This window comes from Cydia pomonella, chromosome 22 (assembly GCF_033807575.1).
Source record: "Cydia pomonella isolate Wapato2018A chromosome 22, ilCydPomo1, whole genome shotgun sequence".
Taxonomy (NCBI): Eukaryota; Metazoa; Arthropoda; class Insecta; order Lepidoptera; family Tortricidae; genus Cydia; species Cydia pomonella.
In genome coordinates this window covers 9,974,082-10,001,925 of record NC_084724.1, presented here as the reverse complement: position 1 = coordinate 10,001,925, position 27,844 = coordinate 9,974,082, and the positions used below count along the sequence as shown (strand labels likewise).

At 35.4% G+C, this 27,844-nt stretch overlaps 1 protein-coding gene across 1 annotated transcript in view; it reads left to right on the top strand.

Annotated features, from left to right (window-relative positions):
* The first annotated feature begins 12,788 nt into the window (after positions 1–12,788).
* Positions 12,789–27,844, top strand: part of LOC133530059 (facilitated trehalose transporter Tret1-like) — a 115,908-nt gene continuing 100,852 nt past the window's right edge. Inside the window, exon 1 of the mRNA XM_061867876.1 lies at positions 12,789–12,836. Coding sequence (XP_061723860.1) covers positions 12,829–12,836 — 8 coding nt within the window. The 5' untranslated portion in view covers positions 12,789–12,828. The remainder of the gene's footprint in view (positions 12,837–27,844) is intronic.

Here is a 27,844-nt window from a genome sequence, read left to right as displayed (position 1 = left end):
TTACACAGACCCAGCTAGCCCCAAACTAAGCAAAGTTTGTACTATAGGCACTAGGCAACGATATAAATACGTATGGATAAATACATGTTTACCTACTTAGATAATATCCATAACTCAGGAACAAAATTTGTTCAATATTTAATATTCTTGATAAACACACTAATACGAGTAAATGCCATTACCGGGATTCAAGCCCGGAACCTCCTGCTTCGTAGGCAGGGTCACTATCGACTAGGCTAGGAGTTCAAGGTAAAGGTACGAATAATCTGTTAAGTCCCAATTTATAGGGGCTAGAGAGAGAACTAAAGCTGAAACTCCGTTGTACAAAATGGGCACATACCCAACAGTTGGTTGGCAACATGAATCTAGTACAACTGGATCAGGCATGAGCGGTGGGGAGAAATGACCGAACGAGATCTTGCAGTAGGAGTAGCAGAGAAAACGCTATTATTATTTGTCCTTTTCGCAGTCTCATTTTTTAAATTCCTTACCGTAAGTTTTAGCATAGTTTATGGTGGGCAACAAATAATCTGACTAAATTACGTAGGTTGTTTTTGGTATTTTGTCAGGAATGCTAAAATGTGTATTTATTTTTTTATTTTGTCGCATTGAGTTTGTTCTGTCCCTCACGGGCGCATGCGTATAGCACATCTATAGGATCCTACCATCTATGGTTGGCAATGACGATAAAAAATATTCGTGTAATGAATATTTAGAACTCTTCGCTCGCTTAGTCACTTCTGTTGCTGATACAGAGTGAACCAAAATAATATTATCACCACACCAGCTCATAAAGTCTCTCTTTGTACTTTAAAAACTGATGAGAACGTTGCATTTTATCCACAGGTGTGGCAGAATAATCTGATACAAATTTTGAGCTGTTTCCTCACTTTGGTTGGTGGACTTGACTTTTAAGTTAGTATTTTCCTCACGTTGGTATGGTGAAAATTTTTGTGTTTCACTCGGTGCCAGTTTGTTTCACCCTCATGCCTTGAAACCCTAGCAAGGCTCAAGATAAAGAATGAAATAAGAATATTCCGTTATCGGAAACTTTCGTTTGCTCAGGTATCAATATTAGTACGAGGGGTCAAACAACAACTTGTGAAATAAACAACTAATCCACGGTTTTGCCTTAAATTGCTTTCAGATATCAGTCACGCTATTCCTCCTTGAATATTCTACAAAACTCTGGAAGGAAATACAACAATATATTTTTGAAAACGCCAATGATTTAATGGAGTTTATGGCTAAAGCATACGATATACATTGGCATGAATGTGAGGTTAGTAATAAAGACCAATGCGCTGAAATGGTTACAAGTGTAGTATTAAAAGTGTTGAGTTTTCTTAGTCTAGTATTTGTTATTAATGTACTTGATACTAATAAAGTTTGTAGAGATCGCTAAAATGACTTTCATAACTATTTTACCCTTTTATGTAAAAAAAAATCAATTGCGTAAGGTATCTAATAAAAACCGTTTTATTTAACTTTTGCAAGTGAAATTAGAATTTAGAACCCATCGCCGATGTCCACTTGAGATAAACTATGTACCTAATTACATGGAACTTCGGTTATAAATTATTGCACAGATTGTCATGGTACCGCGCCACCTTTTAAAAGCCATATGTCAACCTAAAGCGAGGTTTAGACTAGCAAGAACTTGCATGCAATTTTCATTACATTGTGGTATTTGATCAAACTTTTGAATGCAGTTTACTTTACTATTTGGCAATGTAACGCAAATTGCATGCAAGTTCTTGCTATTCTAAGCCTCGCTTAAGAACGTCATGAATACATAAACAATTATAAAATATATTTTCCGCAAGAATTGAGCTATTTTATTATATTACAAAATATCTGTTATCTATTAGCATATCTATGATGTTTATTTTTAGTGAAGATATCGAAGCTTCAATTAATCACTTTTCCGTTCCGCTGTTTAGCGCTTATCGATACCTATATAACATGATTAAAATCGACCAGTCATACATAGTTTTACGCACACATACCTTTGTAACCACTAAAATGGCTACGGCTTGAGTATTCAAATTTGTATTGAGAACAGACAACGTGGGGGCCTTACGCCAATATCTCTGGCATAAGCTGGCAAATATAAACCGTACTGGGAACTTTGAAGGTTACTTTGACAACGTACGCCATAGAACTTTTAAGTGTTCTTGGCGCCATCGCCCTAGGCACGACTTCTTACGAGGCCGTAAGGTATCTTGGCGTTCAAAAGGTTAAGCTCAGATGATAGTTATGATGATGATGATGGAAAAAAGGTAGCCACGAGCCCTTTAATGAACAACGAATCATGATCAAACTTTGACACATTGAAATCCCAATGATGAAGGATCACGAAAAGATAGAATTTTGTTTAAAATTTTGAAATTCCTATTATTTGAAGCATTTTCAAGTTTAAGTACAACTTACTAAGTCCTGAGCAGTACTAGGTATTCTATTTAAGTTACAATGGGTTCTCGAAAGTTCATTAATAATGTCTAGAATAAATTGCCCTTCGAACGTGGCCGTGTCTCTTAATGACTTCATGGAATAAAGGTTACCTATAGGTAAAAACTTAAGCTATATCCCCTTTTGCATGTAGTTGTGTTTAAGTTAACGGCACCAATCATGGGACATTTGAGACAAAAATAGGAGTATTTTTTATATTTCACCAACAACTGTAAAATTTCTACCGCTGTATGCTTTAAAAGTTTAATGTCCAATTCACCCTCTATGTTTTCTATGTATTTAATGAGAGCTACTGCAATTGGTTTCAATATTATTAACCAATTAAAACTATGGTTTTTTGCTCCAGTCATATATGGCGTCATTAATTTTCAAACTAACAAGTATAAATGAAAAATTAAAGTTAAGCAGCTCTTTGGCTCTTGTTTATGGTAAAATGTAGTCAGCGTTTAAAAACTGATGGTAAATACTTGTTTTACAGGATTTGTCTATACCATCTCATTACTGCTGCTGCCTGTTCCATTATAGGGATGTTTACTATAGTTTACTAAAGCAAATTAAATATACGAGTAGATATGACTTGATATTGATAACCTGGATTCACACTTCTTAGTAAAGTTATACTAGGTGTTCAAAATTGACATTATATATATTTTTTTTATATGGAAGATATGTAGTTCTCATTCTATATTAAAAAAAGCGGCCAAGTGCGAAGTTTAAAAAAAACTACTTACTAGATCTCGTTCAAACCAATTTTCGGTGGAAGTTTGCATGGTAATGTACATCATATATTTTTTTTAGGTTTATCATTCTCTTATTTTAGAAGTTACAGGGTGGGGGCACATATTTTACCACTTTGGAAGTGTCTCTCGCGCAAACTTTTCAGTTTAGAAAAAAAAATATTAGAAACCTCAATATCATTTTTGAAGACCTATCCATAGATACCCCACACGTATGGGTTTGATGAAAAAAGTTTTTTTGAGTTTCAGTTCTAAGTATGGGGAACCCCAAAAATTTATTGTTTTTTTTTTTCTATTTTTGTGTGAAAATCTTAATGCGGTTAATAGAATACATCTACTTACCAAGTTTGAACAGTATAGCTCTTATAGTTTCGGAAAAAAGTGGCTGTGACATAATCGGACAGACAGACGGACATGACGAATCTATAAGGGTTCCGTTTTTTGCCATTTGGCTACGGAACCCTAAAAACCAATGTGTTTTTTTTTAACAGATTCTTCAGTTACGTATTAGAGGTCGCTACCTTCTTCCTCGCGTTGTCCCGGCATTTTGCCACGGCACATGGGAGCCTGGGGTCCGCTTGGCAACTAATCCCGAGAATTGGCGTAGGCACTAGTTTTAATTGATGACTTAAATGGAGCACTGATAAGCACAGTTGAATGGTTGAAACTAAATAACTTAAAAGTAAAGGTAAATAAGTCTACTTATATCTAGTTCAGTACAGCAAGAGGCAACGCACAGAAACTAAATATAATTTTAGATAACGAGCCTGTTAAAGAAGTGCAATATACAAGGTTTTTAGGCATGACTAATGTGTCCAAAGTAAATAGTTTTATTTTTGCACGTAGACGAATTAGCCAAACTGTTTCGACCCAAGCAGCGCTACTCGCTTATAATGGCTACGTTAATTCTCTCTTGCGATATGGACTTGTAGTTTGGGGAAACTGTATTGACAAAGACGCAATATTTATAACACAGAAGCGTTGTATCTGAGCCATATTTGGCATGCACTATATGGGCTCATGTCGCACTTATTTTATAGAAAACAACATACTCACTTTCCCTAGTATGTACATTTTCGTATAACTACTTGTTTGTGGAATTCCAAACCATGGGTCCCCGCGCGACAAGAACACATTATAAGTTTACTTTACATAAAATTTCTGTTAATTTGGCACTTTCCTCGAGAAACTCGTATATTATGTGTATTCGTATTTCTAATAAATTACCTGACATTTTTAAGAATAATAATTTGAATCCATTTAAATCACAAGTCCAAGATTGGCTAATACAGAGATGTTTTTTTATATTATTAATGAATTTTAAATAATGATTTAGATAATGGGATTTGATTGTATTTGACTTCAACTTTATTTTATTTCATTTTTAGGGTTCCGTAACCAAATGGCAAAAAACGGAACCCTTAAATAGATTCGTCATGTCCGTCTGTCTGTCCGTTTATGTCACAGCCACTTTTTTTCGAAACTATAAGAACTATAGGTACTGTTCAAACTTGGTAAGTAGATGTATTCTATGAACCGCATTAAGATTTTCACACAAAAATAGAAAAAAAATTGGGGGTTCCCCATACTTAGAACTGAAACTCAAATGTTTTTTTTCATCAAACCCATACGTGTTGGGTATCGATGAATAGGTCTTCAAAAATGATATTGAGGTTTCTAATATCATTTTTTTCTAAACAAAAATGATGCGCGAGAGACACTTCCAAAGTGATAAACTGTGTCCCCCCCCCCTGTAACTTCTAAAATAACAGAATGATAAAATTAAAAAAAATATATGATATACATTACCATGCAAACTTCCACCGAAAATTGGTTTGAACGAGATCTAGTAAGTAGTTTTTTTTTTTTTTTATAAAACTGAATTGTTTGCGCGAGAGACAATTCCAAAGTGGTAAAATGTGTGCCCTCCCCCTGTAACTTCTAAAATAACAGAATGATAAAACTAAAAAAAAATATATACCATGCAAACTTCCACCGAAAATGGGTTTGAACGAGATCTAGTAAGTAGTTTTTTTTAATACGTCATAAATGGTACGGAACCCTTCATGGGCGGGTCCGACTCGCACTTGGCCGCTTTTTTGTTATTGCATGATTTTTATTAGGTAAGAGTTTAGATTATGATTTATTAGTGTATTAATGCTTAACATCATTCGTTGTGAGGAAATGTTTGTTTGTACACTTGTAAAGGTAGTCTTGGTGAGTGAGTCCATGTAAAATTGTTACAATAGTAATTACCGGCAATGTAACCCATTTCTCACAAACAATAAAGATTATGATTATGATTATGAACTTATCCTGCCTGCTTAATGCTGTAGCGATCGACATCAAAATCAAAGTGATTTGTTAAAATTTAGTTAGTGAAAACCGTTTTCCCCCGAAATGAAATTTAATTGAACTAATACCGTTACTTCGCTAGGATCGCAAAGCTTATCACTCTTAATATTACTAAATTTTGTAACCATAAGGAGTCCCTTGTGGTCAGTCGACCGACCTGTTTAATTGACGCTTTTAACTTTATGATGGTGGTATGTACCGGCGGTCCATTTGTATAAAATGGATTTACGGCAATTACATACATTTAATCTTGATTATTTTCATTTCAATTAGTGAGAGAAGTCCCGAAAGATCAAATAAGCCAATTCGAACGTGCGACTAGGCGTTTTCAAAAATAAATATTTGGGTCAAATACCGCTGTCCTATGACTTTACTGTATTTATTTCTTCATTAAATACTGCACTAAGCTACCTATTACCTTTTGTATATAAAAATTGTAAAGAAACTGCTCTAATCAAATTTTCATTGCGACAAAAACTGAACCCGGTATCTTTGAACCCGGGTATGTCCTTAAACTAAGTCCAGAAGAGAGGTATGGGCACTCTGAATGTCATCTCGCTTTGCGTGGTAGGGCACAGCGCTGCGGATGTCATTCCAGATCTAGAGCAGAGCCCAACTGGGGAAGTACCTCCACCTTACAGAAAATCGCCAAATAACACTAGACCCTACTCATAGTGTTGTGTTCCTGCCGAAGGTTGCCAGAGATCAGCGAGGGCACGGAACGGAGGCGTACATAGGCTACACAGAGTGCTTACCATCAGGTGGGCAGTATGATTGTTTGCCACCAAGAAAAGCTGCAGAAAAATCGTAGATTTTTGAGTGCAAACTTTAGAATGAAATATACATAATACATACACAGTATCTGTCTTCTTTTAGCCCCTATAGACAAAGATAATTAAGAAGACCAAGAGTGCTCACTCCATATAACGGTTTTGTTACCAAAAATACCATTATTTTCGTAGTCTACATCTAGCGTCAAGTAGCGGAACTCTCAGTACTGCTACTCGACAATACCTAGGTGTCGCGGCAAACAAAAAGTCTAATGCTCAACTATTTTCCGCTAATATTATAACTAGAGTAACCGGAACTCAATTTTCAACTCCTACGCTTACTGTCGGGTGTTTCGATTCTGATATTTAACTCCCCATTCCAAAAATAACGATACTTGTGTAAGGAATACAAGTACTATGAAAGATTATACTTAGTCATGTTTTTTTAACACATGCATTTTATTTTCCTCGTACCTATTCGAAATGAATAAGTAGAGTGTTTAACTCGGGTAATAAGCACCATTTCAGCTATTGGCGCGTATGTGGTCGATAAATCGTACGATCCCTGGAAAAGGGTTAAAAGACAAACTGTATTTAACATCACCCGCGTACGGCTGCGAGCATGTCAATACTTACCTACGATGCGATTTGTGACGTCAATCAAAGTGATAGAAACGCATTAAATATCATGTACGTCAATCAAACACTGTTAAATATACCACCTCTATCATCCTTACTACCCACATTTTAAGGTCGAAATTCTTGCAAGCTTATCAAATTGGTAAGTTTGTAATCCAGCAGCATCCTATTTTACGCTGCCAAATATGAAGGGTGGTGCGGATTTAGAATATTTTTGACGCGCCGATCTTTTTTATTTGGTCGGATAGTAATCGTGTCTGGGAAATGTGTTGCTACATTTAAATTATTTGCGATATTTTTGAAGTTTTTAGGGGTATTTTAATGACTAAGACAAAGTTAAAATCGGCCAAGAGTATGTCGGGCCATGCTCAGTGTAGGGTTCCTTAGTTATTCTTTCTTCATAATAAGCTACTTTATAAAGTAACTCTTTGCGCGTATTTTTAGTAAGAATGGAAAACTTATTTTGCGATAACTAAATAAAAGGCTTAATTTATCATGTTCGCTATAAAAAAAAATTTAACTCTATATTAAGCTCTATAACGATTTTCTTTTCATATTTTTTGGTCCTATGGGTTAATTACGATACAAGTGCGAAAAATTGGAAATTCGAAACGAGTGGCGATAAATTAAAACACGACCGAAGGGAGTGTTTTGAATCGACACGAGTTTCGAATTGCCTATTCGCACATGTATCGTACAACGTTTTACAGTACATATGGCCATTTAAATGTTCGATACAGTAACGTAATACGCTAATTTTCGCACTAGTGCTATAAAGTAGCACCATATGTACAGTCAGCGTCAAATACTTTGTAGCAACCAAAGTAGCCAAATAGTTCGGTACAACATATATTTAGTATGGTGTACCGAACTATTTGGCCACTTTGACTGCTACAAAGTATTTGACGCTGACTGTACTGTAAAAGTTTTTTCCCTTTCGGAGCGACTATTTCCGAAAATATTTATTCTACCAAAAAAGATTCGTTGAAGAATTTTCATTTCATATTTTTTTGGTCCTATGGGTTAAAAGTTTTTTCCCTTTCGGAGCGATTATTTCCGAAAATATTTATTCTACCAAAAAAGGTTCGTTGAAGACGCGTATTCGTTTTGACAGACCTTACCAACGACCTCCAAGATCTTAGGATATTTATTCTATAGATAGAGTTCCCTATTCTGTACAATGTAAGCGTAATTTTACCGTATATCTTAAAAAATACTTCTTTGAGTTACGAAAAAGTATCATATTTTAGTACGTACTTTTTTGGGGCAATTTGTGATTTCGTATTTACATATGAAGAATACCAGAAGGAGGACCTCTTAAAACCAGCTAAATTATATTCCAATCCAACGAAAAGAAAAACGTATTTTGTTGATGAACGTAGTATATTATTGATTAACATATGTATAAAAAAACTTTTGAACAAAAAAAAATTATTAAATTAAACTAAAAGGCAATAAAAATAACCGACACTAACTCGAAACGAACCGACCAACAACGCACTGAAAAGAAAAAAATAATAACTTTGTCTTCAATAACGCAAGTGAATACCTACCCTACAATTACAATTTATAATTTATTTCTATACACTTTCTATATACCTAATACAATCGCTAGGCTTATATCAAATTAATTACATCTAGAAAGTATGAACTATATACATACTTCTGAAATCAATCACACAAATCTGCGTTTTTATATATTTACAATTTGTTATTTTTGGGGCTTACAGAAAACCGCAGCCAAATAACATAAGACCCTACTCATAGTGTTGTGTTCCTGCCGGTGAGTAAGGTTGCCAGAGCTCAACGAGGGAGGGGGGAGTGTTACGGTCGGCAACGCGCATGTAACTCCTCTGGACTCGCTTCAATGATATTGTATCAGTTTTTCGATCAGGTCACGTGTCCGTCTTACGAATTTTCAATCTGACTAATCTGTCGGTCACGTGACCTGTCGCGAGTTTAACATTTCTTCCCCATCACAAAAAGCGCTAAAGAAGTTTTCACTTCAATAAGTGTTTTTTTACATGGCTTTTAAACTTTACCAGATTTATCGGTTCTCGCAGCAGCGGAGGTCGGATAAATGGAATAGGTATAACGATAACAAAGTAAAATTACCAGCAACTTGTTATTTCTCTAACCCACTTAGGGAGTAATTAGTATTTTTCCTCTGGCAACACAGTTAGCAACTGTTGCTGGGTTGCCGCGGAGCTGTCATCAATATAGAGCTGGTAACACCACCCTTAGATCACGGGATAGGTACAGTCAAGAAAATTGATTTCTATGCCATTTCGTACGGTCAGCATCAAAAGTAGCGTGTATGCCTGTCTTGAGATGCGTCAAAGTATCAAAAAATTTCTGATAGCAAAAAGACATAAATATAAAACTGCTGGATTGTTTGTGCAGAAGGTATTGTCGATATTGATAGCGAGTTATTTCTAAAGCATAATATAACAAATGTGACTCATCCTTGTAATAAGCAATAATAATTAAGGGTATTATTTCGTTTATGACCTATATTTTTGAAAATTCATGTTTGATTTATTATTATTACAACTGTAAATATCTAAAATCTGACATTGTCTCTAGTCATTCTGAGTATTCTTAAAATTACATCGAATATTAATGCATATAATTTGATTAAAAAAGCAATATTTTGTAATATTTATAAACTGTCTTACTTCATCATTTTATCGACATTGACTTCATTTCATATCATTTGTCCTCGTACTTTTTAAATGTTAAACCAAATGGAACCTATCAAACCAGGGTTTGCAGATTAGATAATGGAGAATAATCTAAAATAGAAAAAACCGACTTCAACAAAACTGACCCAAGACGTAAAGTACTTGTTGTGGAGGAGGACCATTCTGCTCTTCATAAATAGTACCAAAAAGCATTGTTTAAAAGCAAATGCTTGGTTTTTAGATATAAAAAAACGGTATAAGCATGCTTTTAATATTTGAGAAATTCCCTTTCCCTGTAATTTAATTCTAATTTATTTATTTTATAAGTTATGACATTTGCATTATTTAATTTGATTTTAAACCTTCGTTTTTAATTGCGTGGGATTCTGACAGCTGTCATAATTTGACGTTACAGGGATAGTGACTTTTTTTTACTATACATATTATTATCAATTATATTTATATGACGTTAATATTTCTTGCATGAACTCATATTTGACTGAAAATTTCTAAGTGGGCAGTTCCTTTGAACGTAATTTTAAACACATTAGCACGGTCAAACTGTTGAAAGCCGAATGACATGAGTCATGACGTAAACAATTTATGCAATTTGTTTGAAACCGAGGGTAGATAGATGTTAGAAAAACACACTCACGGCTCGGTCACGACATCGTGCGGCGGCAGCAGCGGCGAGCGGCGGCCATAGGTTGGAGTGGAACACAGCGACCCGACCTTTGTTCCCACCATGGACGCCACTTGCCGCTGCCTCCGTCGCACGAATGGCGAATTACGTCAAAACCCTTGATATAACTCATTCAATTATATTGTTTGATTTTAGGAAAATACAAAGAATGACAATAATTTTAAGCACGTGACATAGACATCGAGCGGGAGCGCCGGGCGCTGCGTGTCCGCTGTAACATGTTGTCCCGCAGGTTTGCACGTGTTAGTAAATAAGTAAAGTTAATATTGTTCAAAGCTTTTTGTCAAACTTTCTACACGTGCGGTCTGTGGGCCAACTTTACGCAGCGGGCGTATAGCGCTCTACATGTCCAATATAATGATGCATTTAGGATGCTGTTCAGGTTGCCGTGGTATTGTAGTGCCTCGGCGATGTTTGCCTGTGCCGCCTCGAAACTTATAAATGTTATGTAATGTTTTGTTTTGTTTGTTTTGTCCAATTGTTTGTTTTATCTAATTAACTGTAATACTAACTATAGATACATAAGTCATTGTTACCTAACCCTAAGGACGTCAAGTTCGAAATAAATATTTCAATTCAATTCAATTCAATAGACACTCATTATAATTATATCGCAGTGGCCAGATATGCTAAAAAGAGGGTTCGTATGGAGAATAGCTTGAGCTGCCACGGTATAACCACACTTGAACATTTTTTTTAAACGAAACGAAATAGTACAAAGTATAAAAAATATAATTTCAGTCCGAAGGTTTACGATATATGAAAGTCATTAGAATGATACCAGTAACAATTATTTTTTACTCCAGAAAAATACCTGATATTTTCTCGTGTCGAAATAGTGCACTTTAAAATTAAACTATCATTGATTGCACGAATAAAGTATTATGATGATTGAAACTAAAAATAATCATGTCCCAATGTATTTTCGATGTTTTATTTTGGCTTGTAATTCTCACCATAAATTTAAGGAGTATTTTTTTGCCTGACATGACCAGGAGACGTCAATTCCACGCAATTAAAAACTAAGGTTTAGTTCCCTTTGACATTTGTATGCCAACCGGCAAAACATAGCGATTCAAATGTATATACCCAAGACCTATGTGGAATCCATTACCAGAACCGTATTTCAACAAAAATGGGTCCAATCTGTATACATATATACAAGTATATATACTAACAATTAAAAATAATTTATCAGCTACTGATAATTTTTTGGTCCAATGTTTTTTTTTTTTTTATACTACGTCGGTGGCAAACAAGCATACGTCCTGCCTGATGGTAAGCAGTCTCCGTAGCCGTAACTCCAGAGAAGTTACATGCGCGTTGCCGACCCTAACCCCACCCCCTCGTTGAGCTCTGGCAGCCTTACTCACCGGCAGGAACACAACACTATGAGTAGGGTTAAGTGTTATTTGGCTGCGGTTTTCTGTAAGGTGGAGGTACTTCCCCAGTTGGGCTCTGCTCTAGATCTGGAATGACATCTGCTGTGCTGTGCCCTACCACACAAGGCGAGATAACATTCACATTGCCCATACCTCTCTTTTGGACGTAGTTTAAGGACATACCCGGGTCCGGGCCCGGGTTTAAACATTGTAAGCAAAAATTACATTCGATGCAGGCTTACGGACGAACTCATATTTTACCGTTGATGCGCAAATATAGCACATATAAAACCATACAGAACTCATCTAGGACAGAACCTATGTAATCAATCGGATCTTATGAACGAAATATCATTTCATATTAACAAGTCGCTTTTCGGTGAAGGAAAACATCGTGAGGAAACCGGACTAATGCCATGGTCTAGTTTATTATTATATATATATATATATATATATATATATATATATATATATATATATATCGTTGTCTAAGTACACTCAGCACAAGCCTTATTCAGCTTACTGTGGGACTTAGTCAATTTGTGTAATGTCCTATAATATTTATTTATTTATTATTAAGAGACTTTATACATCTCTAAGTAATAATAATACTTTAGCTTACATTGATATTTTCAGTAAATTGTATTTTATAGTTGTTGATGTGCTTTTTTTTTGCTTGTATGTGAATTCCTTTTTCACGTGTAAAGTTGCTGAATAAGTGTTGAAGTTCAAATCGGAAATTTCGATTATGAATAACATATTGTATGACTTTTATATAATTTAATTCTTAACGTTAAAACAGACGATTTGCTCTGTGATAGACCTAAAATTTAGACAAGTATTTAATCGGAAACGTGATTTCTGGGTAACGCCACACGTGAAAAGTGTCGATCTTAAAGTTAACTCGCTCTTAACCATTTTAACCAAACCAATCTCAAGGTTACGCTATTTCATTATAGCTCCTATTTCAATCCATCCCGTTTGACAACTCTATGTATATCTCAAAACCGCCCCACGACCAACAGGCTTCAGTTTTCCCCCGACCGGCCCGGCGACCTGACGCGTCGCCCTCGCACGCACGCGCCGATGCAAAGGTAGGATAAAGACAAAAAATACAATTATAACATACAATAACATCCATTTTCATTGTGCAGCGCACTTAAAGTGGATTTGAGTACTAGGGTCGCAGGACGTTTAAGGATATTTTTGATTGACGCCTTTCAGTATTGACTTGTGTTAAATACTTCATCTCGTTTGTGTCCTTTAGCTCAATTTTAGTGTCCTGTTCATGGAATCTTGGTACGTAGATGTTTAAAATTTTAAGATATTTTTTACATTATGACTTACTTATACAGGGAACAATGGCGTAGAAAAATATATAAAATTATATTTTCAAACTTATTCATACGGGATTAAGTTTCAGTAGGTATACGATAACGTAGATATTTTTTATTATACTTTAAGCTAGATTCTAAGATAAATTGGTAGGCGTTAAGTCTAATTTTGCAGTTAAATTGATACATAGTTAAAATTTGTGCGATTTAAATTTTTGTAGAGGCAGCTATTTGATATGGTAATTTCATTGCAGTCAATCTTTCGCTGCAAAATACGCTTATAAGCAATTTGAATAAATATCTTAATAAAATATATTTGACATTATGTTAATGCCTAAATTTATAAACAATTATATTGAATTGAATTCAATTCACGTGATGATTATATTTATAATAATTATAATGTATTTACTAGTTCACAGTTTTTTCTAACAACAACTTTTTTCTTGACTTTTAGACGTATTCTGATCATAATAGCAGGTTATGAATTTATTATTTATATGATGCTGTGGGACTTAGTCAATTTGTATAATAATGTCCTATGATATTTAATAATATTTATTTAATTATAAGATGTGATGTTTCTTGCCGTTCCATATTGGGATACCTCCTCCAATTGAGACGGGATTTAAATCTTCTCGGGTCAGAGGTGTAGGGTTAGAGCCGGTGTAGCTTTAATTGACGTTCATAAGCGCATTGTAATATACCTACTTAAATAATAAACTATCTTTTCACGTCAGCAGCTGGAACAAGGGTAATTTGCTGCTTAAAAACAGTGAGCAAAATCGCATTTTGCTCACCGAGTGAGACAAAATAACATTCAAGTGACCTTTAGATTCGAATGTCATTTGAACGTGCGGGGCCTAACACAAGTTCGAAATATTTGGATTCTATTGTCTTTATCCCTTTCACGTCATTAGCAAAAAGAAAGAGACAAAAAATGTGCATACGTAATTCAACGGTATATTGACGGTTTATAATAGACCCCCGAAATAAGTCAGACCGCATCGTTCCAAAACACCCTACGAGTCTTCATTCGTAATATTAATTAATGAAATAAAAGTTTAAAATATATACGTATTTTATTATACACTCAAAACAATGAACTTATACAAATTTACGCAATTATTACACAGTAAATAATTCTACTAAACTACTTTTAACGATCTCTACTATAGTTGACAAATAGTAGTATCCGCAATTCGGACCGGATCTTACAAAGTTTTTTTTTACAAAAAAAAAAGTTGTCGATTGAACTGTCAATTGATGTTCGTTAATTCATTATTTTCGTATTATTTTATTGAAATTTCTTTCGTTTTGTTTTATTGCGGAAATTATAGTTAATTGTTAGAATACCTTCAGAAACATGAGTGAAATAGTGATCCGTCCGTCTGGATTACATTTTTTTAGGTTGTATTTCTTGATGGCTGACTGACGTGAAAATTTTTGTGTACTACACGAGATCAAAGTTATTAACATCTCGTGCGCTTTTGAGTCCCTTACTACGCTCAAGATTCTAAATTAGATTCACTCGCTTTGCTCGTGAATCTATTATAGAATCTTTCGCTTGCACGGGACTCAAAACAAGCACTCGAAGAAATATCAAACTTTGCTCTCTTGTTGTACAAATAACTATTATCTTAAATGCAACACACCGAGTAGCCCAACAAACAGGCAGCGTAGATACGAAAGTCCACGCTGATACGTATCTTTACAAATTTACAAAATGGCTTCAACAAAATTGTTTCTACAGCCTTAATGAATATTTTAATTTTAATGCAAATTAATTATTGAATATTTCTACTTGTATGTGTGATTGAATATTTGACATTCTAATACTTAATTCACTTTTGCAATATTACTTTAGTTTAGAATGCTTTATTTATTTTTTCTCTTTCTGGAATTCTGATAATAGACATGGATGTAATAATATTATCTCCTTACATAAAAATATTTGTCATTTAGTTAAGTTTTTTTAAGCGAACCTTTTTTGCATGCTTTGTTAAGCAGAATGTATTGGACATTTTTATATTGTAAGAACTTGTTTTGTGTACTACATTCTTGCAAATTAATAAATGATTTAATTTAATTTATATAGTGCCGCGTAAAAATTTGATTCCCTTAAATTTGCGATGTCTACAAAAACGAGTCAAAAACATTCGAGCAGTCGAAAAAAGTCACTTCTGTGGATAATAGAAGAAATTTAACGACAGATAGTTACTCTGAAAAAATGTATCCTGCTTAAGGTGCCGCGTAAATATATAGATTCCGTTAAATTTGCGATGTCTATAGGAATGCACAAATATCTGAACACGCTTCTACTGTCAAAGCGTTAGAGTGCGTGTTCAGATAATTTTGAGCTTGGCCGCTCGTATATATCTGATGGCGACTGTACATGACTATAACCACTCACATGATTCCGATTTTAACGAAAGGTGCCCTGAATTGCTCTGCCATTTCGCAGATACGACGGCACAGTGTCGTGATATCTTCAAAAATCGATAACTTTGCTTCTGCTTAAGCATTTGGAATAATTCTTTCGGTTTTATAATGGTAAAGAAACAAAGAAATTTATTTTCTTACTTTAGCTATTTGCTGTTATAATAAAAATAATTATTAAAAATTCACGAAGTTTACCCAAAGGAATAATTTCCGAGATATAGTAGAAAACTATTTTTAATAAAAAATCTAAATCGATAACATATCTTTTTTTTGTATTCAATTTAAAGAAGGCTTAATAAGCTTTTAATTGATACTAAAAACCTTGATAGCTCACCTATAAAATTGCAGAGTAAAACTGATTCAAATTCTGATAAGGAACTTTCGAATTGCTCCACCTGGCGTTTAACTATGTGCTATGTTCGTGATTTTTTTGTGGCTAATTTAGACACTGAAGTACAAAAATATAGTAAAAAACCGTTTAAGACACTAATTACCTTGAAATAAAATACATAATTTATGTAATTATCACAATGATAGTGGGTTTATAACTTAAAATAACAAAAGAGTATTTACATACCTACTAAACTTTGGTGTTTTTAAAACGGCCGATCACCAACAACCGAACTAACTTATAACTACACTAACACGTATAATATATACACCATAACATACACTTTACAACAAATTAAGCACAATAAGCAAATAGTAACTATTAACACATGAAATTATACTGATTATAAACGTAAATAAACAAACAAACTGACCTGCGCCATGTCAAAAACAAAGATGGCTACCTATTTAGGTCGGAGACACAACAGTCGCGTGGTGCAGATGTTCAACAGAAATAGGAACTTTTAACACATTCACTGCCAGACGAAAAACGGCAAGCTACCCCAGGATCCGGGCAATATAGCAAAGAAATATTAGTAAATAGAAATTATAAGTAAGTAGTAACAAACACCCCAAAACGCGTATGCAACGTCTAGTGTACCACATGCCTTACGATGTACAGAAATGCTTTAAGCAACCAGAGTTGCTGTGTTTGTACTTACAATTTTCCGTCACATGGTTTGTTCGCTAATCCTGGATAATACACAATTATTTAATGCATTTTATTGTTTATTAATGTAATTTAATAATCGAACTATTTAATGACTATAGGTTGCTCAAGATATATATTTTGGTAATCATAGAAATCTAGGGCATTAAAATAGGAAACACGCCAAAAATCTACAGAGTTATTGGTTAGAAGTGAGATTTTATGGTCATCAATATTAAGTAGGTCTAAAATATAGTTTTAATCTAATAGACCAATAAACGCGGAGTAATTTAATATATAATACTAACAGAAATATGTAAATTTGAATACTTACGGCATTTTAAAACACGCAGCAACTTTTAACACACGCACTTTTCCGAACAACTTGCAAAGTGACATAGATAAAAAATACTGTGGTTATGTCTATGTGGTTGAAACATTTTTTAAATATTGTCACGTTGGTATTCTGTGTTTTAATAATTGTTTACACCATATCTGTGCAGCCCTTCACAGATAAGAAATAAAAAACCGCATACACTCCGTTCGCAACTCGAGTTGCGACGATCATTTTAGAGGTGCGAAATGTTGAAACCTTAGTTGCTGGAATCATGTGAGTGGATAGAGGCCGGGAAACGAAGAATTGCAGGTGAAGATGTAGACCGAATAGTGATTAATCCTCGAGTTTATTTCCTATTGTGTTACCAATTCCCCATATACTCTATATGGCGGTAACAAAAAGGATAGTGAAGAGGGCTCGCGATCCTTACTAGAAATAACACCTAAGTGACAAAAAAGGTCACATAAAATAAAATAGCACAAAAAGAAACTCTATTATAATAACTGTATAGCCTGGTGACAGACGGACAGACAGACAGACAGACGGACAGACAGCGGAGTCATAGTAATAGGGTCCCGTTTTACCCTTTGGAAACGGAACCCTAAAAATTGCAGTACGCATGGCTGGCCGCTGCGACCTGTACATTCGTCGCCATCTTAAAAACGCGTGTGAATAAATGTAAATAACATAACTTGCAAACATCATTGGATGTTATGACCTTTAATTTCCAACTCAAAGATTTTCTGTGGTTTTAACAACTTTAAGAACGCCAAATTGATAATATATACAAGTTTTCCTAAGCTGGAAATTTGCTAATTATTCACCATAATATTTTCTTCGTGCTACACCTCATGAATATTATTCAAACTGCTCTGAATTTTCTACTTCTGCACACCACTATGCACAATGTAGACATATGCGCTGTATGCTCCGGAGTCTCCAAATTTGATTTGTCTGCTCACATGGCGCAACGGAAATTGGAATTCAAATCGACTTTCATTGCAATCTAACAAGTACGAATTACTAGTTGCACGTGTGATGAAACTGATGAATTGACGAAATTGCATAGCGTGATTCGTGCATTAGTACCAATTTGCTGGTGCCTGAATATGGCATTGATATGGGTTCTACAATAGGTGATATTACGCAAAACTCTGCGTAGGGGGCGCCTCTAGCACATACTGAGGGCCTACCGCGAAATACGAAGAACGAATTTTCGTTATCTGCCTCCCTAGAACTAGATGAAGAAATTTCGATTTTCGTGTTACGCAGTAGGCCTCTGTTAACAAACCGCCTTGATACATCAATGTCATAGTGAAAACTTCTTAAAAAACTGTTTAAGGCATATAATGTATTAGTTACTGTATGGTTTAATGTGGTAGTGCTGCTCTCTGGCGGAACATTGAAGTAATATAGGGAGTATTCCACTACCCAGTGTTGTAGGATTGTCAGAACTATACACGTGTGCTAGATGCAGAAAATTGGAAAAGTTTAACGATATTCCAAGAATATCTCACAGGAAACAAGGGGCACTTTCATGATGGAAAAGATAATATATAATGGCTCCTCTACACGATGGCCCAGCGCAGGCCAGTCCAAGGGACGCATTTATGCGTAAGAGGGAGCAAGTGATATTGCTATCTCATTCCACCGCATAGCTGCGTCCCTTAGACTGGCCTACGCTGGGCCATCGTGTAGAGGAGCCCTAATACATTACTCCCTACAAGATAAATAAAGTCTAAGAAAAAGCGTGCCTCGAAAAATGAACACAAAAATATGCTTGAATAGATGGCGATATACCTTTGGCCTACACTTGAGTAGATGGCGAAACCGTTTGATATTTACCACATATTAGTAAAATTACTTGGGTCAAATAGCCATAGCTAAGTAATTCTAAAAGTTTTAGTCAAGTGTCGAAGGATGGCAGTAAAAGTTGACTACAAAATTTGCTTTGACAATACGCCTCTATAATAAATTCTTTTGATGACGGAAATGGAAAATTTCAATTCCCGTACAAAATTGATATTTTTTTCCATAGCTACCTACCATATATGACAGTTCATTTACTTTTTAACTTATCTATTTAAAAAAAATGCAGATTCTCATGTTTTATTTTCTAAAACTCGGACAGTTCAATTTAAACAAAATAAGTACATATTTCTAAAAACAATTTTAAGGGGTATTCAGTACAGAGTACAGGTTCTCTAAATACATAAAATGCCGAAAAATTTCAAATGATATTCTAATGCCGTGGCCACACTAACGGGAAACGCCGTTGATAATCGCGATAATTGACGTTTTTCATACGCCCACACTGGGATTATCACGATATTCAACGGCATTTCACGTTAGTGTAGCCCAGGCATAAAACGTAAAGGATCTCATTTTATAATCAACCAAAACTTATATTTTGGAAGGACTTTTCCACCCTCATCAAACATTATTATGAAGTAAGTTATAAGTTAAACAAAAAATGTTATGTAAAAAGCTGTAACAGAGGGGCGTACCGGACTGCGACCTTGGTCCGGCTAATATATATCTTTCTCACTCTGACTTATAGCTGCGTCCTTAACATATGCACGGCGGGGCGGGGGGCTTCCACGCGATCGAACACGCCTCGGACCGGACCAAGATTACGGTCCGGTTCGCCCATCTGTTACAGCTAAAACACAACACGTAACAACAAAGGTACCTTTTTAATTTTCACCTAAAACCGTACAAAACGAGTTAGCTCCGTCCCTAATTGATGTATGAACAAGCTCAATTAAGAGGAGTTGTTTACAGAGCTATTTTATTACGAGAATTACGGCTAATGGAGTTTTCAGGGGAAAAATACACTCCGCTCCTGTCAAAGATTAATGGCGGGAAAATAGATGGAAACAAACGTCATTATTCATTTGCGTTATTACGTTTTTGTCAGCTTTCTTTTATACGTGCGACAAGTATAGTTGGTGTCATTCATGCAGACGCGTGCCTTGAATAGTATTGTCATGTTTTTAAAGGTTAAATTTGACAAATCTGCGCATCATCGTGGGTGACACGAAGTATAGGTATTATTTGCGCGTAATTTTTTTTTTTCACAACGACCCCTCTTGACAGTTCCCTTTTTTAATTTAAAAAGTTAAAGTCACGATTATTGGTAATGTTTCCAACAATTATTTGTACTCTTGGGGATAATAAGCAATTTGACTCACTGTTTTTAAATAAAGCTTTTCAAGCTGTTTTGGTGAAAACATATCTATGGATATTTTAAAGTAAAAACTAATTTTGTACAACTGGTGTTGCCTTGTATAGTTCGCTTTTTAGGGTTCCGTAGCCAAATGGCAAAAAACGGAACCCTTATAGATTCGTCATGTCCGTCTGTCTGTCCAATTCTGTCACAGCCACTTTTTTCCGAAACTATAAAAGCTATACTGTTCAAACTTGGTAAGTAGATGTATCCTATGAACCGCATTATGATGTTTACACAAAAATAGAGAAAAAACAATAAATTTTGGGGGTTCCCCATACTTAGAACTGAAACTCAAAAAATCTTTTTTCATCAAACCCATACGTGTGGGGTATCTATGGATAGGTCTTTAAAAATGATATTGAGGTTTCTAATATCATTTTTTTCTAAACTGAATAGTTTGCGCGAGAGACACTTCCAAAGTGGTAAAAAGTGTGTCCCCCCCCCCCGTAACTTCTAAAATAACAGAATGAAAAATCTAAAAAAAATATATGATATTCATTGCCATGCAAACTTCCACCGAAAATTGGTTCGAACGAGATCTAGTAAGTAGTTTTTTTAATAAGTCATAAAATAAAAAATATTTTTTTTTTCATCAAACCCATACGTGTGGGGTATCTACGGATAGGTCTTCAAAAATGATATTGAGGTTTCTAATATCATATTTTTCTAAACTGAATAGTTTGCTCAAGAGACACTTCCAAAGTGGTAAAATGTGTGTCCTAAGTGGTAAAATGTTGAACGAGATCTAGTAAGTAGATTTTTTTAATACGTCATAAATGGTACGGAACCCTTCATGCGCGAGTCCGACTCGCACTTGGCCGCTTTTTTTCTTTTGCTACTGAGCGTTTCTTTTTTGCTACTTTTTATGGAACCTTTTTTGCCACGTTTGTGTCGTTTCTGGTCATCATCGCTAGTCCTTTTCATCCTTTAAGGAGAAAAAAAAGTGTCCCAAAATTCCCATAAATTTTTCAAAGCTTCCTTTTTGTTACTTCTTTACAAAATATATGGGGAAATGGTAACACAATAAGACAAAAGTCTGGATTTTTTTTATTCTATTGGGATCGAAAGAGGTCGTGATTCTGAGTAAAAAAAAAATACAAAATTTATGAGAAAATACAAAATTAACAAAAGTGTTAAAAAAAATGCTCCACGGCAGTTTAAAACCTCACATAGGATACTGTTGATCCTAGAAATAACTTCCTGAAGGGATAACATGTACAGTCGCCATCATATATATCGAAGCGGCCAAGGTGCTCACAAATATCTGAACACACCTCTATTATCAACGCGTTAGAGTGTGTGTTAAAATATTAGAGAGTATGGAACTTAGTTATAAAGTATCGAATTTTATAAACATTTCGAACAACAAGTTTCAAGTACCTTTGTGAATTTGCAAGTTAGTTTTGTTTGTTATTGTTTACCATACGATAAGAAAATTCGACCTTCACTTCGCCCCACATTACCTTAGCATAGGAGCCATTGACATATATCTAAGGACGAGCCTTACGGACACTAAGAGCCAGATCAGTGGTGTCACTCACGAATTCGAGCCAATCTTGTAGTATAACGCAACTAATTACAACCAATCGCGCGCGTGATGCGAACTCATCAACCAATCGCGTTGTGGCGTTCGATTGCACGATTGGCTCGAATTCGTGTGCGTAACATCGCTGGACTGGCCCCATTCTTATTGCGGGTAAGGCCCGTCCTTAGATATATGTCAATGGTAAGAGCACCACATTACCCTGACACGTGACTCCCTAGGGACGTGTCGACGTACACTTACGTGCGCAATTAATGCGATGTGACAACCCTACCTTTATACTGTTACTAGTTTTTCCTTGACTATAAAGAAAGTAACGTTTTTTGTGTGAGGAATATAATATAGATTTATTTTATTTTATATTACATATAACTTTATGAAATCTGTGAAGTACTAGTGGGTGAGCTGGGGCCCATTTCACGAACGGTGTTAGACTAATAATATTAGTCCTCGAACTGTCAAATCGTATGGGTTACCATGGCAACACACTGATAATATTAGACTAATACCGTTCGAGAAATGAGCCCCTGTAGAACTCGCGAGCATAACTTAAAACTGAACAAATGTATGGATTCGCAATTTCAAACCCTTTATTGTTACTAAATCGACAAAAAAAAATCATCGAACCTTCTCACAAAATTTGACAAACAGACATGGCAAAACTTCTTATAAGGGTACCTAGTCGATTACGGAACCCTAAAACTACTATCTGAGTACGGATCTCCATAGATTTGAAATAAATAATTGGATTGAATTGAATTGAAAGACCTAGAAAATAAGAATATAGAGCCAATGACGACCTGGAACATCGCATTTTGTCAACTAACATTCAAGTTACCTTTATATTCGAATGTCATTTGAACGTGCGGGGCCTAATACAAGTTCGAAGTATTTGGATTCTATTGTCTTTGTCCCTTTCACGTCATTAGCAAAAAGAAAGAGACAAAAATGCATACGTAATTCAACGGTATATTGACGGTTTATAATAGACCCCTGAAATAAGTCAGTCCGCATCGTTCCAAAACACCTTACGAGTAATAATTTAATAAATTCTTTCCTTCGTAATAATTACTAAATGAAATAAAAGTTTAAAATTTAATAAAAACACCATATTTAACGTTTTTTAGGGTTCCGTAGCCAAATGGCATAAAACGGAACCCTTATAGTTTCGCCATGTCCGTCTGTCTGTCTGTCTGTCTGTCTGTCTGTCTGTCTGTCTGTCTGTCTGTCTGTCTGTCTGTCCGAGGCTTTGCTCCGTGGTCGTTAGTGCTAGAAAGCTGAAATTTGGCATGGATATATAAATCAATAAAGCCGACAAAGTCGTACAATAAAATCTAAAAATTTAATTTTTTTTAGGGTACCTCCCCTACACGTAAAGTGGGGGCGAAATTTTTTTTTCGCTTCAACCCTACAGTGTGGGGTATCGTTGGAAAGGTCTTTCAAAACTAATAGGGGTTTTCAAGAAACATTTTTTGATAAAGTGAATATATTCGGAGATAATCGCTCCGAAAGAAAAAAAAAATGTGTCCCCCCCCCCCCTCTAACTTTTGAACCATAGGTCCAAAAAATATGAAAAAAATCGTGGAAGTAGAGCTTAAGAAAGACATTAAATGAAAACTATAGCGGACATGATCAGTTTAGCTGTTTTTGAGTTATCGCAAAAAGTTTTCCCTTCATAGTAAAAAGACTTATTTTAATTAGGTACTGATTATGCAAATTTGCCTATTTGTTTAACTCAGGTGAAAGGTACCGTTTCATCCCTTGGTTAACAATTTGCTATACTTTAACTTCCAGTTTAGCTTATTGTGACGGAAGAGTAACTACGGAACCCTACACTGAGCGTGGCCCGACATGCTCTTGGCCGGTTTTATACAATCATAACAATGAACTTATACAAATTTACGCAATTGTTACGCAGTAAATAATTCTACTTAACTACTTTTAACGATCTCTACTATAGTTGACAAATAGTAGTATCCGCAATTCGGACCGTATCTCACAAAGTTTTTATTTACAAAAAAAAAGTTGTCGATTGAACTGTCAATTCATGTTCGTTAATTCATTATTTTTGTATTATTTTATTGAAATATCTTTCGTTTTGTTTTATTGCGGTAATTAAAGTTAATTGTTAGAATACCTTCAGAAAACATGAGTGAAATAGTGATCCGTCCGTCTGGATTAGATTTTTTCAGGTTGTATATTTTGATGGCTGACTGACGTGAAAAATGTTGTGTACTACACGAGATCGAAGTTATTTACATCTCGTGCGCTTTTGAGTCCCTTACTACGCTCAAGATTCTAAATTAGATCTATTATATAAACTTTCGCTTGCACGAGACTCAAAACAAGCACTCGAAGAAATATAAAGTTTTGCCCTCTTGTTGTACAAATAACTATTTTCCCTATTTCGATCCCTAATACTGCAGTTGGTATCACTTTCATGTATTTTATATCCGGGCTAGTTCCAAAATATAAATAATAGATATGTCGGCGGCCGAACGTAAGATCAGGCAGATCGTAATGCTCCTGTATAATGTTTTTGTGTGTACGGTAGTCACATTAAACCAATAGGCGGGTAGAATAGGTTCATTAGATTGCTTCAAATGCCCGAAGGGTAAACTGTCCAGAACGTCGACTCAGGGAACGAGACAAAGATTTTCACGTTCCACGATATGCCTGGGAAATTTCCGATCTGCCTGATCTTACGATCGGCCGCCGACATGTACATTGTAAATTTTTCAATTCTATTTTCATCTTATAATGGAATCTAGCTATAACAAAATGAAAAATGTATTGCGAAGTAAATTCTCGATCCCGACTATATTTATATCAGACTGCCCGTAGCATATACGGCCATAACGTGCCATCAGGACCATCGCGCGGGTGCCTGCTGATACCCCTGCCAAAGAGCTTTTTAAAAAGCTTAGCATTCTTACACTGCCTGCAATAGTAATCATGCAGGTAGCTATATACGTGAGAGGAAACTTGAACTTATTTAAAACGAAAGAGATGGGGTCTAATTACAATACGCGTAATGCTAGGAAACTAGTAGGAATTAGTAGGAAATTAAAAAAATCTAATAAATTAACTCATGTAATGGGACCTACTGTTTATAATAATCTGCCACAAAACATTATTGACGCATCAAGTGTGTGCAACTTTAAGCATAGACTAAAAAACTGGCTCGTTGAACACCCGTTCTACACCTACGAGGAGTTCATAATGCATACAGGGTCAGTACCTATCCGAACAGACTTTTAAATAAGAAACTTAATGTATAATGTATGTTTCACCTATTTTTAAAATTAAATTTTATTTTTATTTTTTATTTTTATTTATATTTTTGATTCTAATGTTATTTGAATTTCTTATCCCAATTTTAATTTATTATAATTGTAATTCTAATTTTATATTACTTTATTTATTTTTTTGACATATAAATTGGCTTTGTTTTTAATTTTACTTATTGATTATCCTGTTACTAATTGATTTTAATGTATATTTTGATACTGAGTCTAATTTCTGATCTTAATTTTAAATGTAAATAGGCTTTGTTTTAATTTTTATTGTAATTTTATTTTTAAGTTAGTTTTAACTTTAATCTAGTTTTATTTTGACATGTAAACTAACTTTATGAATAAATGAGTATGAGTATGAGTATACCTACTCGGCGTCTATCTGCCTTACATTTTATTACTTTATATATTTTCACCTATCTGTTGTACCGTCGCCATTAGATATATCGGAGCGCACAAGGTGCTCATAAATATCTGAACACGCCGAACAAGGCGCTAGAGTGCGTGTTCAGATATTATTGAGCATCTAAGTCGCCCCGATATATCTGATGGTGACTGTGTATCTGTACTCGTAAACAAGTTTGAAGGTAAATTGGACCTATTTGTGACAATCCGTTGTATGACAAGGTGGTAAATAAAACGCAGATTATGATCGTATGCTTTGTGACCCAGCTGCTCGCTCGGCACTTGAAAACGGAGTGTCGACTTGCAGGTAGTTTCGCAAATACTTTTATTGTGTAAAGTTGTAAACGTCACACTATTTTTAGATGTTCAATTTAGCTGAAATTTTTGATGTTACACTGTAAGAACTCAGAGATCGGGGTTTTTGGAAAGTCGTATAGCTTTTTAGGTGACAACACGGCTGCCAAAAATGTATTTACTTCGCAATCTTGAGGCTTTTCTCGAGGGACTCTCTCGACTCGAATCCTGAGTTTTTGACTTCAGCTCGATAGAAAACAATCACGAACATGGGTCTAAAATGTAGGTAAGAAATGGTAACAAAAGCTAAAAATATAAAATTGTTTCTAAACTTATCCTTTTTTTAATTTAACGTACAAAAAATTAATGATTTCAGCTCTCCCGGGTTTGCACATCCATCTTATACTTACGCTTAGGCCCATTGACAGTGAGAGAAGATCACGAACATACTGGTCCTTAAACAGATGTATCTTTAGTAAGTGAAGTGCACGAACCCGATTCTGACTTTTTTTATTATGCTACGTCGGTGGCAAACAAGCATACGGCCCGCCTTATGGTAAGCAGTCTCCGTACGTCTGCAATATGCGCGTTGCCGACCCTAACACTCCGCACCCTCGTTGAGTTCTGGCATCTTTACTCACCGGCAGGAACACAACACTATGAGTAGGGTCTAGTGTTATTTGGCTGCGGTTTTCTGTAAGGTGGAGGTACTTCCCCAGTTGGGCTCTGCTCTAGATCTGGAATGACATCCGCTGTGCTGTGCCCTACCACACAAAGCGAGATGACATTCACAATGCCCATACCTCTCTTTTGGACGTAGTTTAAGGACGTACCCGGGTCCGGGGATTTAACAATATGTGATTATGATTATTTTAATACGACCTTGATGATCGCTCACACTGATTGGTGCATGCAAAACGAAGTGGAAGTCATGCGTAAGATGCGCGCCAATTACCAAGAGGATCGTTAAAGTCATCCAAACCAATACAAATTATTCTTCCTCGCGTTGTCCCGGGATTTTGCCACGGCTCATGGAAGCCTGGAGTCTGCTTAACAACTAAGCTCAAGATTTGGTATAGGAACTAGTTTTTTTACGAAAGCGACTGCCATCTGACCTTCCAACCCAACCCAAAAAAAAAGTCGAGAAGCTCCCGAAAATGTTCCTTGAAATGAAATATCTTGTTGATTCGCCTTACTTAATCACAGCAGCTTTAGTAATCAAATTTAATATGGTTTTGGGGATATTTTAACTACAATAAAACTAAATCAATGTTATTTTATGTCAATACCGGGTATAATGCGAGTTAATTTCATAATTTTACCTTTATCCGACGTTTCAGCCAGGTTGCAGTCACAGTCACGGGAAGACTGACGTCCCAGCAAAATGTCTATGGGGAATATTGGTAAACAACAATAAACATATCTCCATTGACATTTTGCTGGGATCTCAGTCTTCCGTGCCCACAGCTAGCGCAACCAGTACCCCTATTTTACCTTTTATCCGACGTTTTAGCCAGTACCCCTAGTGTAAATTTATTCCATAGTGAAACGTGACGGGATTTTGAGTTTCAAAAAAGTCCCGCTTGGCGCGCTGTTTCAAAATCCCATACAAAATGAGACTTAACAAAATGCGTACGTCACGTTTCGCCATCGAATAAATTTACACTAAGGGGTACTGGCTAAAACGTCGGATAAAAGGTAAAATAATGAAATTTAATCACGTTAGACCCGTAAATGACATTAAATATGTGTACAAAACGAGAGAGTTTAAAGAGTTATAAATCAATGTTATTTCGAAATACAGTTAAAACCTTTTCTAACGACATTGTGGATGGATTGTGGTCTTTTTAACTGGTAGTTGCTATAACCAAAATTGAATTGACTGTCCGAGTACTCATATTGTACCAAGACAGAACATCAATTTCATTCAATTTCGTCATTGTACTCGGTTCGTGATTGCAATAGTTATTTGTGCAACAAGAGAGGAAAGTTGGTTTTTCTTGCGAGTGTTGATTTTGAGTCCCGAGTAAGCGAAAGATTCTATAATTGAATAACGAGCGAAGCGAGTGATTCTAACTTAGAATCTTGAGCGTAGCGAGGGACTCAAAAACACGAGAGGTAAAATAACTTTGCTCTCGTGTGACATTCAACTTTTCACGTCAGTAGTGAAAACATATTAA